Below are 18162 nucleotides of genomic sequence, written 5' to 3'. Positions count from 1 at the left end.
GTGAGGCAGTGGATGTGCATCCTTCACAGTCTTTGCATTGAGCCATCTGAAATCGGTACAAATGCGCAGACTGCCATCCTTTTTCCACACCAAGACCAGTGGTGAAGCGTACTCACTGTGTGACTTCCGGATTATGCCCTTTTCCTCCATCTCATTCAATGCAGTTCTCAGCTGCTCGTACTGTGTTGGAGGCACTCGACGGTAAGGCAAGCGAAACGGCCTCTCGTCCACGAGGTGTATTTTGTGGACGAAGTCCGTAGCCTCCCCGCAGTCCATCTTGTCCCTTGAGAAGACCGACTCATACTTCACAACGAGCTGCAGGAGCCTGTCTTTCCACTGGTCAGACACCTCACAACCATCCAAGTCCAAGTCTTGTAGACCCAAGTTGTTTAAAACCTCTTTTCTCTGCTCAGGGGACTTTGTCGACACAGAGCCCTGTGTGACATCTTGAACATTGACAGAAACCTTTTCAGGGGAAGGCAGCTCCTCAACTGCAACACATGGGAAGACGTCTGCAATCTTGCAATTTCTCTTCAGAGTAACTGCCTTGCTGCTAGGATTTATCAGTTTAAGGGGGACCCACCTGTCTCCCCACAGAGGTGTGACAACCCGGCCAACCAGTACATTTCTGGGCCTTGATCTTGACTGAGTCGGTTCGACGATGACTGTGCTCCCTACTGACAAAGGTGCGGATGCGGGCAGCTTGCCCCAGACGAGGTGTTCACGCAGAGGTTCAAGTGTAATACTCTGCCTTAGCTTCACTGTGCCGATCTTGTCAGGCATGGGCCCTCCCCGCCATTTTTCAGTGTTGGAGAGCAAAGATAAGAACTGGCCACAGTCATCATCTGCAATGTCAACAGGTGCAGCCAGAAGTCTCCAATAGTCCTCAGACTTTTTCATCAAGTGTATGAGCAGCTTGATAGCATTACTACCGACAATCATGTCGTCTGTTTGTCCAGGGATGACCAGTGTTGGGATGAGCAACCTGAAGCCATGAATAACCACCTCCAAATCATAGACTGCCTTTGGGTAGACATGGTGACCTCCAGCACCAACAACAACAATGTCATCAGCAGGACTACTCTTCAAATCAGGGCAGTGTTGCAAGAGACGTGCAGCAGCAGCTTCACTTATAGAGCATGACATGGAACCACTATCAATCATTGCTTTCAGTTGAACTCCACCAGCAGCACAAACATCAGTGTAAAACAAGCTGTCAGACTTCTGAAGTCTGTGTGTCGATTGGAAAATCACTGTCTTTCCAGATGGTGCAAAGGAGCACAGAGATTCATACAACGATTCTAAGTCATCACTGTCACAGCTGGGAGACACACTATCATGATCCACACTGTCCTCCCTAAAGTGCGGACCCATTAGTTTTCCGGCTGCTGCTGAGTGGTTGAGGCTGTGCGGCCAGGACAGGCACGACTCGAGTGATTTGGTGAGTGGCACTGAAAACAGAGCTTATGGTCACGTCAGTGAGTGAAGGCAGAGTGAGCAGCATCACGACAGACAGAACAAGGCATTTCATGTAATCCTTCAATCCTGGGACGCCGTGGGCCAGACTGTCTGGTTGGGCCCGACTGGGCAGGTCTCTGCAGAAGCACCTTCTCCAGCATGCTGATAAGTCGCTCCAGGGTAGCAGAGTCTGTGGCCTGCGACTGTGGCAGCCCCTGCCCCCCAGTAGGCGGTACAGGTGGTGGAGAAGCAGTGTGCTGTATGTTCATTGTTACCTTCTCTTTGGCTACTTTGCTCACAGTGGCTGTTAAACCTGAATGATACTCGCATAAGATTTCTTGGACTTCATGAGCATTCCACTTGTCAATGGTCTTTGAACGAAAGGTCATCGAAAGCTCAGGAGTGGGACAGTTTCTTATAAACATGCGTGTCGCCTCGGTGCCAGGACTTTCCAGCATCTTGCCATGCTCTTTAAGCTGTTCAACGGCAATGTCAACGGCACGGTGCAGCCTGAGCCAATAATCAAATGCCTCCTCACCTTTCTCAGGCAGAGTGGTATAGAAGTCTGCTAGTGGGAGTGATGAGCATGAGGCAGAACCAAAGTGCTTTCGTAGGAGAGCATAGATGGCTTCAGGGTCACAAGTGATGTCTATGACACTGTTTCTGGTACCCACCCGGGCGATGTCTTTAGCTTTACCCCTAAGGTGAACAAGGATCTCCTCAGCTTGTTCCTCGGGTCTTAGGTTACTTTTCTTAATATAAGTTCTCATGAGATCCTCCCACTCTCTAACAGAAACAGAGTCAGAGCTCTCCCCTCTGAAGCATGGGGGGTCTTTCAGCTTTCTGTGGGATACGAGCTGCACATGAGAGCTGTCAAGCATGTTTGAAGTAGACATTTCAGCATTGGTTGGGGAAGTGGCAGCATTGGTTAAAGGGGTACTCACAGATGGGCTGAATTGGGTTATAATGTTCTGTATAACCTTCTGAGTAACATGCTGAATTACACCTCCCATCTGATTGACAATTTCATTAGCAAGGGCCACAGGGCTAGGGGCAGCAGAACTGGTATGTTGCGGCTCATTTGAAATACCCACAGGATTACTTAGGGGAGGGGACACATGCCTATTGATCAAAGGGAGCCCTGGTGTAACCTCACTTCCCCCCAAAACTATACCACGCCCATTTACAGGTGTTTCAAACTGCAAAAACATAGGAGAACTCAACACTCCTCTCCCCCTGCCAACACCACGAGGGGCGCTATCTCCCTCCCGAATAACAGTCATTGTGAAAGAAAGAAAAAAAAATGTCAATGTCTCTTTAAAAAAAAAACTAAATACTCAAAGTGCAATAGAGTTAGTACGGATGAGCAGCAGGATTACCACAAAAATCACTATGCGCTCTAACAGCTCAACAGTACACATGGAATGTCCACCTGATTACATATAGAGGAACAGCAGTAGCAGAAAGAATCCCCGGATCGCGCTGAAGAAGCCACCGTCCAGGAGATCGATGAGTCACGGCACCAATGTGACCTATGTTATAACTCTTCTGCTGTTCGAATGACAGGACCTCAGGACAGGTTGGGTGTATTGCACTGGTTTTTATTCTGCAACCACATGGAAAAGCAACACAACCAGTGTGCATTAATTGAAAAGTTTTGGCGTCTTCTTGCTCGCACAACAGTGTTAAGAGCATTTTCCTTCTGACATTGATCGTATAGTGGTATAACATTTTGGTTCTAAAAACATGCTTGTAAATAAAATATAAAAACATAAAATATCCTATCTAAAAGAGCACCCAAATATCAATTACACATAACAACATTGCATATAAAACAACACAAATAAACATACCTGCAACCACATGGAAAAGCAACACAACCAGTGTGCATTAATTGAAAAGTTTTGGCGTCTTCTTGCTCGCACTACAAATACAAAGAGGAGCTTGGCATGATCATACAGTTCACGTGCACCTCGTGTAACTAGCTAATACATACATTGCTCACACATGTTGGCTGCTAGCCCAAAACGTTTTCAAACACTACGACAACAATTCGTCACAAAACAACGAAACTATTGGTTTTAAAGATGCCTCATTAATCAAGCATATTATACAACAAATGCTGATATTTTACACATCATATGAACCGTAGTTTTCACTTATTATTGACTTAATGTCCGAGCGAACAGAGCAGCAACTCACCAACAGTGTTAAGAGCATTTTCCTTCTGAACGCAAAGCAAAATGCCCAGCATTAAGTGCGAAACCAACTTCCGCTATAGACTTTCAAAATAAAATACACAAAAAAACTTTTTGTTGCAGTCCCAAGTTTGACAGGAATTTAACATTCAAGCCAAGTAATTATTTACACTGTTACACATGCAGAACCCCCACCTGTCTATCACAGTAATGCAAGACCAGAGGGAAAACCATGAGAGAAAAAAGGAATGAAAAAAACAGAGAAGGATCAAAGGGGGGGAGATGTAGTCTGTCCACCTAGTCCTGGGTCTTCCTCCTCACAGCTGGTCGTGTCTGGAAAAACTCCCTATGGAAGCGCCCAGGGGGCATCTTTACCAGATGCCCCAACCACCTCAACTGGCTCCTTTCTACACAAAGGAACAGCGGCTGTTCCCAGAGTTCCTCAAGAAAGACTGAGCTTTAGATCCTATCTCTAAGAGAGACCCCAGCCACCCTCCTGAGGAAACCCATTTCCACCTCTTGTACCCGCAATATCGTTCTTTCAGTCATAACCCAGCCTTCATGACCATGGGATGGAGTCGCAACAAAGATTGACAGGCAGATTGAGAGCTTTGCCTTCTGGATCAACTCTGTTTTTCGTCACAGTGCGGTAAAGCGAGTTCAATACCGACCATGCTGCTCTGATATTCTGGCCGATCTCACGTTCCATCGCAAACAAGACCGCAAGGAACTCCTGCACTTCAGGTAAGGACTAATTTCCTACCTGGAGTAGACAATCCATCAGTTTCCTGCTGAGTACCATGGCCTCAGATTTAGAGGTGCTGAGCCTTAGTGTGATGGTCCTACCAGACCATCACACTTAATTTAATTTGTACAGAAGGTCTGAAATCGCTCAATTGACAAACATTACCTCACTTGAAGGTGGGTGTTTGTTGAAGTTTAAAACTATTGGATCTGCCGAGTGCTACTCTGGATCTGCCAACCAATCGCATAACGTTTGGTCGTGACCCATGCCATGCACCGGCTTCTGCAACTGAAACTGGTGCACGTCATTGTTCTCAGCCACTCCCTCTGTTCGATGATTGGACCGATAAAAAATCTACAGGAGAAAACCAGCGAATATACCGCAGACTCAGACTGACTACTGAAGGGAAAATTTAAATTGAGCGGAAGTCGGTAGGCGGGCGTTGCCTGGCTATATCCCAGCCGTTTCACAGAGAGTTTGCAGAAACAGTTTTTACGAACCTTTCTTTGTTATGTTGATAAAAAAATCCATAATTCAAGTGGCATTACTTTTCTTGTAAAATTTATTTTCGAAATGCAAATTAGTTGTATAATTACGCATAGAATATTCAGTGGTGGTAAAGAATAGAAGAACTTATACAGAATCAGACAGAGTACCTTGGGATATAGACAGACCTCCGACAATCCCTCGTACCACCTCTTGTTTCACTCTGAAATGCAAAGATTGCTGTGCAGTTTATAAAAAAGCATTATCAACTCGGGAAGCCAAAAGTTTTCTAGACATTGTAGACTCTGTGTTGTTGAAGTATCTGAAGTCTTATTTCAATGTCTTAGCTTTTGCTTTCACCCCTGGCTAACAGGGGAGTCCACAGCGCTTCAACAAAAAACACTACAATAGGGATTTTGCCACTCATTTTCTGAAATCCCACACTTGCTCTCTTGGGAACTGAAAACTATTCAGATGTTCATCTTTTTAATAATGTTGGAATAACTAGCTCAGTACAATACTCAGTGCTATTCCTCCCCTGACTCCCCCGTTTGTATTTCCATTTGCCATCTTCTTTAAGGCAGCCTTGGAACTATTGCAGCAGTGAGAATGTTAATGGCTGTCGGGTTAAATATGTGGGGTTGTCGTTGATGTAGAACAGGAGATAAAAAAAACAGGTGGAAAGATTGAAGCCAGTTTCCTCAGAGCTCAGTGTCAGCCTTCAGAAAGACGCTAACAGCGGGCGAGCGATCCACGGAGAGATGGGGAGCTGAAGAATACATGATGTCTGTGTGATGTTTTTCAACGCGAGTGGATTTCCTTTTTTGAAACTCAAACAGAAGCCTTTCCATTGAAGCTCCTGGTGAAGGCTCTTAAGAGGAAGTCCTTGGGGAGACAGTAGCCTTAAGAAAGAGATACTGACTGATGCTTATGCAACCCACCTTCAAGCTATGTTTTCTTTTTGTCTTATTTTCTTTTTTATTTATTTTTTTATTCTGTTTTTGTTGTATGTTATTGTTAGTGTATTGTTTGAATGTGTCTTTTATTGTAAAAAAAGGAAGAAAAAAAGCTTTAAATAAACACACACAAAAAATAAAGAAAAAGGTAACACGCCTGTCAGAGAGAGAACGTGACTTCAGTATGCATGATGATCCGAGAGTTCATTGTAAAGCAATGCTGCTCCAAATCCATGCATGTATTTATCATCACTTGTCTAATCCCTCCTAGGCTCTGCAGCGCACCATATCCCATATTTTAATTGGGCCTAATAATCAAGATTTTCACCTTGTCAGTTATGTTGTGTGTTGCTTGTCAAATGAAGTACACTAGGGAAAAACTCTTTCTTTCTCTAAGGCTGTGCTATCTGCTTTTCCAGTTTGGATGACTGTTCCATTGTGTTGTTAGGTGATGGCAGTGTGTATTAGAAAGGGAAATGTCTAAAGCCTGTTTTTGTTACATTGCAGGTACAATGTTGATACAAGGAGCTCCAACCTTTCAAAACATGTAAGCAGCCATTGAGATATCCTATCCATATGTGCCACTGTGACATGTGAACTATATCTGAATACATGAATAAATAGCTAAGTATTTAAAACATAGTGTAAAAAGAAATAAAGCTTTGTAGGTTTCCCTTACTTTTTAAGACTTTATAAAATGATTTTATCTCCAATCAGTTGTTAAAATAAATTTAAACTTAATTTTATTTACTCTTGTACAAAAATATTGCCTTCTCCTTTAGTTTTTCTACTACTACTTTAGCTCATGGTTAATTATTTATCTCTTCCATCTCCACCTACGGAGCATCGAAACTTCCAGTTTGTCCAATATTCAAATGATTATGATTGGTTAGAGTATTTTATGAGTTTTAAATGTATTGATTAACTAAATTAATTTATAGCTTTTCTCTTTTTTGACCTACTGACTGAGAAAAGATAATGTAATTTTACATTTATTTTTACTTCCTGTTAGTTTTATTATTGAACTATTTCATTTAACCTATTCATGCATTCAGTTTTAAGTGTGGTTCATCTGATTTTTTTCTACATACTGACAGTTTTGTGTGGATCCATAAACAGGACTCTTGAGTATGCTTGATTAATTTGAACTAAAATGTATTGAATGAATGCATTTCACATGAAGACTTTGTCAGAGGACCTACTTTACATTAAATCAAGATGATAACTGGTTTAAATTTAGATACAGCATACAGTGATTGCTTAATTACAGTAATCATTCATGTTAAAAGCATTTGCATTGTATTTTTTATTATTTAATTTCATTTTTTCAACTCGATGCGTTTTCATTGTATCTTTTCAGCATTTCTTCTAACTTGTGTCTGCCTTTCCTTACTGCCTGCCCTCCTGGATGAGCAGAAGGTAGGCTGACATCACATTGTGTCGCTTTATTCCATATCTCCTTGTTATGTGCTAGACATATCCTGATCTGGGGCCGTATTCACAAAACATTTTAAGGCTAAGAGTAGGTCCTAACGTGCTGATTTAGGAGTAACTCTCAAAAATAAGGGGCGTCTCACTCCTAATTTTAGGACTCCTAACTTTTTAAGATAAGTGTAATTCACAAAGCATTTTAGCGCTAAAACTAGCTCCTAAATCTATGAAAAGCTAGGAGTCCTCTCGAGGACTCCTAGCTAACAACAGCTAGCCATCGTTTTAATGTGTTTGTTCGTTTCGTTTTGAGAGTACTCACATGCATCAACCCTTGTTGACTGCTCGACACCATGCTCGACACTCTCTGCTAAAAATTGTGCTCTTATGGTCCATAAATATAAATACGTATTTCTATCTATGTTTATGCTCTAGAGAGATGTCCAATCATTTCCGGCTTTCGTATTTTTTCGGGCCACAATACAGATTAGCGCCGCCTGCTGTTGTGGAGACATTACGTCCCGCGAGCGTACGGAAAATAAACAGTCGTCTCGGTGTGTTCTTTGGCCGCGACAGGAAGACTGGAGCTTCCTGAAACGGCCGACTCCATTTTTTGCGTAGTCGGAACATGTCGGACTGGTGTGTCCTGGCCTTAACAATCAACATAAAACGCCCTTACATAAGCATAAAGGGGAAGGTACTTACAGGTATATGAACGCACACAATACTGGAATAATCAACAGTTAAACACACACGGCCAACTCTCTCAGGCCGTTCGCGCTGATGTCCGCTGTCACACTGTTCCCTCGGCAACTACATCACCCGCTCGCTCTCTAATTAGATGCACGAGAGGAGACAGGTGTGCATGCACCGAAAGCATGACCATACATAAAAAAACTGGCCGCTCACGTGAACAACTGTAGTAACTAACCAACGGCCCTTTACAACAGTAAGGGTTTAATGATCTTAGTAAAGCTATATTTAGAAAGTATTGACACATTTATATTTATTATATTTATAAAAAAAATTATTTATTAATTATTAAGTTCCTTTTCCTGCAGTTGCTTTGGGTTTACGATGCACTGAAAGTTACTGTTGGTGTCACGTTTGGGTTTAATTTGTTACTAGAGTAGGCCCATATGTGGAGCTTCCATCTCCTCCATTCCACAGGTCCGCTACTGTATAGTTGCGTGTCTTGCCTTTTTGTTTGTTTAGTTGTTGTTTCTAAATTGTGAATTTCCTGGTTTATCGCTGTCTGACTATTGCTGCATAGTCCGCCGTTGAGGGAAATACAGTGAGAGTGCATGGCGTGCAGCTGTTCAATGAGGATATTTTTTCCGATTCAAATCATTGTAACATTTTAAATGAATAGACCTATGTGGCGCTATTGTAGGTTAATTGTGAACGAATGTGTGGGAAACCCTGCAGTAGCTTGGTTTCATGTTAAATCAGTATCACTTGTCATTAAGGCGAGACACCCCAGGTGAATAGGGATTTCTTTTTAACTTATAGATATCATCATGAAACTTTGCCAGTTGATTACTGACACTAACACAATTACTTTTTGTATTACATGTTTTTCTTTTATATTTTATTACATATGCAAATATGCCAATATTTAACCAATTATGCGTAAATTTGGGTCATTTTTCGAGAAAAAATTGAGATGTTGGATAAAGCCAGAGTTAAAATCTCTATTTTATTTTAAGCACATATTAGTTTCAAAAGTTTTTACAGAACAGATTTTGGATACAGCCTTTTTTCATTTAATAAATCAAAAAATACTATGTACATGTCATAGAAATGCATTTTAGGCATGTTTTAGGAGGAAAATGTATCATAAATCAGACAATTAACAATATATTAACAAATCCTTCTGTAAAAACCTTTAAAATAGTGCTATGAATGATTATGGAAAGTTTGGTTGATGTCAGTGGTCTAGAAGTTGAGATATCTTTCTCAGAGTATTGGAAAAAGCTCATTTTGAGAAAACGGCCGTTAAAGATAAAAACGTGAATTCTGCTGATAATCACTGATTATAGCTAGAGTAATTTATTGAATTAGGCCCTACACCCCTCAATGCCATATAGGCCTACCACTGCTTAACATATATAAACCATAGCATAGTAACATTTACATCCACATGCTAATTTAAACGTGATTAATTCATTATTAGCCACTGTCTGTCAACCTGCTCCGGAGTCGGCACAGACGCTCTCTCTCCCCACCATGTCCCCTCTGATCCTCTGACAGTCTGTGTCTCTCCGACGTGATCGGCGTGATTTACATGTCTTTAACACTTCTCCCCTTCAAATGGCGATCATGTAATGTCCGTAGCCAATTGATTAAGTATTTTTTTTGTGTTGGTTTGGCATATTTTCGACGTTTTTCCGATTTTATTTTGTGATTTTCGAGCTACCCGCGGCTAGCATCACGTGATGCCTTTTAGCGAATCACATCGTCAGAAATGTGCATTAGCCAATGAGGTTGCGTTCCTAGCATTGAATCCCTCCTCACACTTTCACGATTGGTTACTGATACAAAGGAAATGACCATATTTGGACCCGATAACGTTGTTCTTGAGATTCAGAGCTTTCCAACAGTACCATGGTTATTATGATTCATACAGCGGTCGCGGTGCTGTATGTTACGTTAGAATGCTCACTTTTGACGAACTTAGGAGCAAAATACAGACGCAAGCAGTCAAAGTTTAGTAAAATAAACACATACAACGTATATTTCTGACCTTTTATCCATACTAGTATGAAAGAAGACATGTTATGGAAGCTAAATAGACACAAATCTCAAAATTGACCAGTGCTCAAAAAACCGATGTTTTTGCCTGCCGTGTCTCGCCTTAATTGTATATAAAAACTCTTCACTTTAATACAGCGACACGATATGGATATCTCTCCCACAGTGGTTCTATCATAAACTCACTCTTAGCTCTCATTCCCTCTCAGCCAATCACTGTGGGCATAGAAGGTATGAACATGACATCATACATCGCAACAGGGTCAACACCGCCCTCTAGTCTTAGCTTAGGAGTCCCTCCCATTCCTTAGTAAAAATTTATCTTATCAGCTTTGTGAATAGGTTTTAAGAAATTACTCCTTACTAAGAACTTTTAGTGCTCCTTTCGGAGTACTCTTAGCGCTAAGATAAAATGTTTTGTGAATACGGCCCCTGAGCTGCAGTCTGTGTTAAACTTCCAAAATGGCGGGTTGCTGGTTTGTTTCGGTGTGTGAGGTAGGGCTATTGTTAGTCTTATTTGCGTGATTTCAAAGCGACCTATAGCTTTACTACAGCATGTCTACGCAGATCGGAGGAGAATCAATTTATTGCGCACACATATCAATCCGCTTTGGTTTTTGCTGTTTGCACTTTCAGTTTAGTTATGCCCGTCGCTCAAGAACATACACAATGTGCATGCTCATAATGGTCTTGGTGTTTGAGATGTCACATTATTGCCACCCACTGGCCTGGCATGAATAAATCAGCGTTTTCCCCAGCGTTGGAGAGTTAGCATCACCAACTATTTTTCCTTTATTGTGTGTGCACTACTCTTAGTATTCCCTTAAGAGTAGTGGATGGAAATGTATGAATTCACACTTTCTTTGGATATGGTTGAATTTAACTACTGAGTAAATGGGTGGATATTATGCAAGCATTTGAGTGAGTGAGTTAACACGAGTCAGCATGTAGGCCAATGTGAGTGAATAAATAATGCAACAAGTAAACTAAATACCAAAACCAAAAAATCAAATGGGTTACATCTTAATCAATAGTACGGAGTTATCCAAAGGAAAGGTTATTCAATGACAATTTGAGTCTCCTATAAAGCCAACAAAACAAAGAAAGGTATTTAAACATTATATTCTATGTATTCCAGTAATTGTAATGATGCACCAATGTTGACTTGCATGTGTTGGACTGTAGTGCAGTGTTAACGTTGTGCTGGTCTCCTCTCCTCTGTGAAGGACTTTCTGGGTCAGATGTTCTGTACATTGGGGGAGATCATTGGCTCGACGGGTAGCAGGCTGGAGAGGACGCTGTCGTAAGTACATTTCATACACAATATGACCAGACATCAGTGGATAAATGAATCATTTGTATAAACATTCCTGAAGTGTCATTCAGATTGTTAGAGCCTTGTAGTGAAACTTTTAAGTGTTCAATCATTAACATTTACACAGTCCACAGCAAGTGTCATCAACAGAGGTGATGTTGCAAGATCTAATTATTTCATTTTTATTCACTTGTAACATTTCAAGGTGTTAAAAACAATGTTACATTTACATTAGTTGTATTATATTATAGTTTTCAGACCTTTGAAAAGGTATGTGAGTTTTCCAGGTGCGCAACAGTCAGAAATAGCAACGGGCAGATCAAGCCCTGTAAGGTTTTACTGTAAACAGAGACACATACTCATGTGATAGCATATTCAGTACAGTATTGCCATTCCCAACATCATATCTTTATGATCTTTGTTTGTCACTTCTGTTGTAAATGGTAAATAGACTCCACCTATGTAGCGCTTTTCCCTGGGTTTTCACAGTTGCAAAGCGCTTTTCAAAGCGTTTTGTACACATTCACCCATTTACACAAACATTCATACACCAATAGCAGCAGCTACCACACATGTTGCAAGTTAACTATTGGGAGTATTTTAGGGTTCAGTGTCTTGACCAGGGGCACTTCGACATGTGGCGGGGATACAGGGGATTGAACCACTGACCCTGCAACCCAGTGGGAGACTGCCCAACCTGCTTCGCCACAGCCACCCGTCGTGCTTGGAAAATTTTTACAAAGACTCCCAATAGTAGAGGGCGGCAGTGGCGAAGTGGGTAGGGAGGTCGCCTCTGGTGTGCAGGGTCGGAGGTTCGATCCCCCGTCCCTGGGCAAGACACTGAACCCCGAATTGCTCCCGATAGTTAGCTTAGTTGGCTTAGCACCCTAGTGCTAAGCCTACCCTGCGTGGTAGCTGCTGCTATCGGTGTATGAATGTGTGTGTGACTGGGTGAATGTGTACAAAAACAATGTAAAGCGCTTTGAGTCTGTGATAAACGGAGATATAGCGCTATACAAGTCCATTTACCATTAACATATAACAGGCCATGGCAAATTGATTTATTCACTTTATATAGTCCAACACCAAAACACCAGAAAAACAGCATCTAGTAGTGAGTGTAAATCCAGTGCTTTCCTCTTCCATTGAATGCTGGTTTCTGTGTGTGGGTTGAGCTGTGCTGTTGACAACAGTTCGTAATTGCTTCAGTAACGGATCTGCCTAGATGCACACACCTTTATGCAACACTTTATTTTCCCTTCAGGGATCAATATGGTATTATCTATCTAAATGAGTCTCTCTCCCCCCCACCCCCAAAGCAATTGCTCAATCTCTAACTGTGTTTGTTTTTACGCTGTTGCTACACCTTAAATGTAAGCACATTTTACTTGAGAAGAATTAAATTAATACATTCAACCAATTAGCATAAATCATTATTTTATTCAGTGGTTATTAAATGTTTTGTATTATGTGCAAATTCCCACAGCACATTAGCCTTACACTGCTTACTTTTTTCCATCATCTTTTCGAATGATATTGAACAGGCCTATATTATTTCATTTTCAAAGAAATAGAATGGACTATTATGTTTAAAATGTTCATGTTGAAGTTTTACAGATAGCCATATATTTACATGAATACATACCTATCCCATTGCTCCCAATAGTTGACTGAAGATGAGTGATCTTTTCTACTACTCTGTCTTCTGCGTTTGGCTCCACCTTTGATATCTTCAGTGAGACTGTTAGATGAGGATCAGCTTGTCCGTGGCTACTTGTGAGTCTAGTGACTAGAATGAAAGACTCATTAAGGAGTCATACAAAGACATCACAGACACTGGTGGCACTGCTTGCTGTTCAGATGGTGTTTCTTTTGTTTCTTGCACCGTGACCTCATCACCACCTCTGCCAATCAGGAGTTGAGAAGGCTGTGGACTAGAGGCCTACCGGGAAAATGCACTGGTAGCTCCTTCAGATATCATTAAGATGTCCTTGAGAAATGTTCTTCCCCTTCAACTGGAGCTCTTTATTTGTCGGTTCAGTAAAGCTATGGTTGTAACAGCTGGACAGGGAAGACACAGGCGCAGAGACAGTACCAGTTTAAGAGGGTTTATTTAGAAGGAATCTGGGGTTTTGGGCCGGGCTCTGGAGTGGGCTGGCAGGCATGGAGGACCAGGGGGAAGTGCCAAGGGGAGAATCCGGGGAGACGAGCAGAGGCAGGCAAGAGCAGGCAGGCAGGGGGGTCCAGGGAGGGAGAGCTGGCTGACGAGGGCTGGAGCTGGTGGCAGGAGTCAGGCTGGGAGACTGTGGCAAAAAGAACAGAATTAGCAACAAGCTAAATGAAGACGGAACTACAAAAGGTCTAGGTGGCTGGAGAGTTACTGACTGGGTAACAGAGTTTACAATCTGGCAGTGCCTGGAAGGTAGGGCCGGGTATATGCAGTTGATTGTTGATTGATGGCAGCTGTGAATGCTGGTAACTGACTCCAGCACACCTGACTCCAACCCTGCAATTACACCAGAACACAGACAAGGGTAAAGGGGAAAAAACAACACAAGGGCTTGAGGCCCAAGCAAGATCATGACAATGGTTGTAGAAGTACACTGGTGAACATACGTCCATCCTGGGGATATTTCTAACAAAGTAGTACTGTACCTTCTCTTCCCTCCTTGAAGAGAGCAAAAGGGCGAGTGGTGTGTTTTCCCGAGGCTGAAGATGTGGAACAATTTGTAGCTACTATTTCGTAATTTATTTATGTTTTTCTATGTGAGAGCCTGAAGGGCCATCTATAATTAGACAGTTATGCTGAGCCAAGCGATGCCACGTGTGCCTTCTCTGCATTATTCTGTTTCTTGAGGTGTTATTTCACAGTGGAAAGGTAGAGACAGAAGAGAGATTCCCTTTTGATTGATTTGGTTTTATCTGCATTAAATGAGAACATAAACAACATCGAGATCGAAAGGAAAAACGCATTTTTTAAGAGTCATAAAACACACACTTTATCATCAGCCACCTAAAACTTAACATTCCCCAGCACCCCTCCTCTCTCTGTTTGTCAGGGCCAATTGGGCTGCTACTCCTGTGCTTCTGCATCGTTTATCTTTGTTAAAGCCCTCGGGAGCATTTTCTAATTCAGACAGCTTATCAATGAGCGGGGTGATGCTCTGACGCCCTTGGATGCCAGTGCTGGATTCAAGCCACTTTTACTGTGAGGGATTGTTAGCTGGTTTCCCTCTAGGTGAAGCTATACGAGGAACGTGGGTTGTTTTTTACAATGGCGCTTTTTCACTACATAGTACCAGCTCTATTCTACTCTAGAGTCCTTTTTTTCCACTTAGAAAAAGTCCCTGCTACCTGGTACTTTCTTGGTTCCTACCCCTTCAAGGTTCCAGGGACCAGAATCTAAACCGTGACGTGAAACAATATATACGCAATAATAGAGTATACCAGCAACTCTCTGACAAGACGGCGGTGCACATAAGACAGCCTGCTATGACATGACACGTTTCTCTGAGTGGTTAAGGACCTAACGTTACTTCATCCAAAACAAAAGGTGCAAAACTAGCCCTGGTGAAGACTGAGAGCTGCTAAAGTAAGCCGCTAATGTCGCTCTGTCGACCAGCTTTACGGTTGCATTCATGGATACTAATCTTGTTATGGAAAACCACCTCCAGAAAAGGACCCGGTACCGAAGAAGAGTAGAGTAGATTAGGGTACTATGTAGTGTAAAAGTGCAAGAGGCAAACTGTTTTTAGGAGCAGGGAGGGGTTATTGATTACAGGAGACTGCAACCTGGACACAAGTCATACTCAGTTAGCCAGATATACAGTATATAAGCAGCGACAGTGTTCACACTTAACCCAGAAAACTTGATGAACATATGCAGATGAGATATGCAGAACAACAACAATAAAACACAACTATCTGACAGGGCTATTATGTCACAGTAAAATGCCAAATTTGAAGGGAACACTGACATTTTGGTAAATGTACCAGTCTGCTACTTGCCTGAAGTAGGTGAGACATTTTATATACAGTAAGTGTTGTCTGTATGTGTGCAAGCTGAGATAAAACCCTTTAACAACTCAAAAGCTGTCATATTTAGGGGACACAGCACTGATTTTATAATAGTCATTATATAATATGATATTCATAGTAATTTTACTCTTCATTGGAGCTACTCAGCCTGACAGAAACGGAGACGTTTTCATGAAGTCACTTGAGTAATTTTAAAATCTTTGGCTGGAGAGCACACTAGGCCATTGAGACTCAGTATCCCCCCTTATTATGAGAGTTGAGTATCATAATTACAGTGCAAATAATTATCATAAAGGGCAAAGCTAGACATCCTTTCTTATTGAGCACGTAATCAAGCACAGTACACTTCCTCTGCGCCAGCACAGTTGGGTGCTTGGGCATGGTACAGATTCTAATGAGCTGTCACTCACATGAGCAGGCGCATAGACAGCGATCCTGACGTCAATTTATATGAGACTGTTCCAATGCGACCATGTATGCGCAACTGGGCCAAGTGTGAGTGCACCCTTTGCCTGACAACAACACACCTGACAAGGACCTACAACATAGTTCCACCTACATTGATTTAGTCCTCTTCTAGTCCTAAGTTCTCTGTGATAAAGATCTTGCATATTAGAATACCTGATGTTGGATCCATGTCCTCTATGAAGCAAACACTTGTGAGCTAACAAGGCCCATGTACATAAATATCTTAACCTCTGTTTTGAAGGCTAATATGTTAATATCTGTGTACATCAGGTGAACAACTTTCATCTGCTGTTATGGCCAAATGGTTACTGGACCTGCAATATCTCTGTTCTGCACACACACAGTATACATTGATAACAATATTAATATTAATATTAATCCTCTCACCTGACTGTACATGCATGTTTCAAACATTGTTGATGGATCCTCACAAGATATTTGTATCCTGATTTGACGTGCGTCCATATGGATGACTGCGGATTGTCTTTCATTTGTATTTGCATAGGCTTTCAGAATGTTTGCTGTACCCAACAATCCCAATGCAAACACAAAACACCTGACAGCTAATAAATAGTTTAGAATCAGAAGGGGAGTATCAATGGCACAACGTGATGTATTGGATGAGTTTGAAGTTTAAAGCATACTGTAGAAGACCCACCAGAAAAACAGACAGACACATGGAAATGATGAAATAGCATATTATTGACCCTCTTTTAATGGCAGATGGGTTTCCAAGGTAACAGAGAGCGTGGAGTTTATTTTATGCGCTTTACTGCTGAAAATACATATGGATGAGCCATTTCCTATATTGCTCTATTCTCCTATGCTTCAGATGACATGAGAGAGCCACAGTGAAGGTCTGTTTTCAGATGGTGTGTGTGTGTGTGTGTGTGTGTGTGCGTGTGTGCGTGCGTGCGTGTGTGTGTGTGTGGGTGTAAGGGGGGTGGTGAGAGCCCTGTGACATTTGGCGAGTGGAGGACAGGATTACGAGGGGAAACCCACCTCGAGCACCAAATCACAATGTGCACACTCACTGTTCAGGCAGCATAAGCCCCTCACAGGGTGAAATATATGAGCCTGAAATAGCAATCACCCACCTGCTGACCTAAATTGATCCACCTTAGTAATGTACTCCACAATCAAGTTCTGCAAAAAGTTGTGTGGATGCTGCAACACTATTTCACATGACCCAGACTGACTGGAGAAAAACGAAATTAAGGGTCCAGCAATTGAGACAGAACGTTATACATCTGTCTTGGGTTTACATCATTTATGATGATCAGCAGTTACTAATACACTACTTGTATTCTAAGTAATTTCTCTGTTTTGAATGGAAAAAAAATTTCAATGGCCGCGTTTCCCAGATTTGTTAAGAGCCTCTTTGGAGCTAAGTACTTCTTTGGAGCGCTCTTAAGAACGCTGTGAAAGAAGAATGCGTTTCCCAGATTCGTTCTTAGCGAAAGTAGCTCTTTCACTAAGACGGAACTGTAAGATGGAGCTGACCCACTCTTACAACCTTCTTAGCGACCAAATCGACAGTGATCATGCCGCGTCAGGGATATTTATTTCCTCCACTTTTCGAAATAATAAAACAATGCTCAATGCGAACCACTGGCGCAATAAACATAGACTAATAGTAGAGAAACATTTTTTTTTTAATGAATTACACATTTACGTTTTCCACACACAAGAGTTTATAGTACTACACATACAAACACATCAACAACCCTGTGGCATTTCACAGATATCAAGGAAACAGATTTAATTGAACTCAGCTGAACCTCATCCAGAGCAGCTCCACCTGCTATAAAGGCGTTGCCAAAGTCCAACAGCCTCGCCGTGCGCGAAGCCAGACGGTTTACATAAATGCATATGTGCGTCGGCACTTCTCCCCACTGGACGTGCTATCAGACCGGGCCGTCCAGGCAAAGTACCGGCTGCCCCGTGCGGAGATCCAACGGCTGATCACTCTGGTGTCTCCAGACATCCAGAGCAACCCGCTGCAATTTTCCCTTCAGCCCGGAGATGCAGCCCCTGGCTGCGCTGCGTTTTTAGGAACATATCAACCTCTTCTGAGATCCAACAACCCCAGCCCCTACCTCTTCACCACCAGTCACCAAGCACTGAGCACTAAACCATAAACCCACAACCACCACACCACCCATATCAACTGTCAGGCCTGAAGGCTGAAATAAATAAACATGTAACGTCCTGCACACTATGATTATTGCTGAAGTGTCCGGGTGCTTTACCTGAAAGTCTGGCACTGGAAGACGCCCATCTCCTCCACGGTAAACGACGGTGCCCGCTTGTTTC

General features: G+C 42.2%; 1 protein-coding gene across 1 annotated transcript in view; it reads left to right on the top strand.

Moving 5' to 3' along the window:
• LOC307249724 (copine-9-like) overlaps nt 1–18162 on the top strand; it is a gene marked incomplete at both ends in the record, with an annotated part of 148692 nt that overhangs the window by 56248 nt on the left and 74282 nt on the right. The window contains 2 exon segments of the mRNA XM_080026575.1: nt 6351–6390; nt 11252–11328. Of these exon segments, the coding sequence (XP_079882701.1) occupies nt 6351–6390; nt 11252–11328 (117 nt within the window).

The sequence above is a fragment of the Ammodytes marinus genome (assembly GCF_949987685.1).
Source record: "Ammodytes marinus genome assembly, chromosome: 4".
NCBI classification, from domain to species: domain Eukaryota; kingdom Metazoa; phylum Chordata; class Actinopteri; order Uranoscopiformes; family Ammodytidae; genus Ammodytes; species Ammodytes marinus.
The sequence above is the reverse complement of the archived record's forward strand: the minus strand, read 5'-3'. Positions and strand labels throughout refer to the sequence as shown.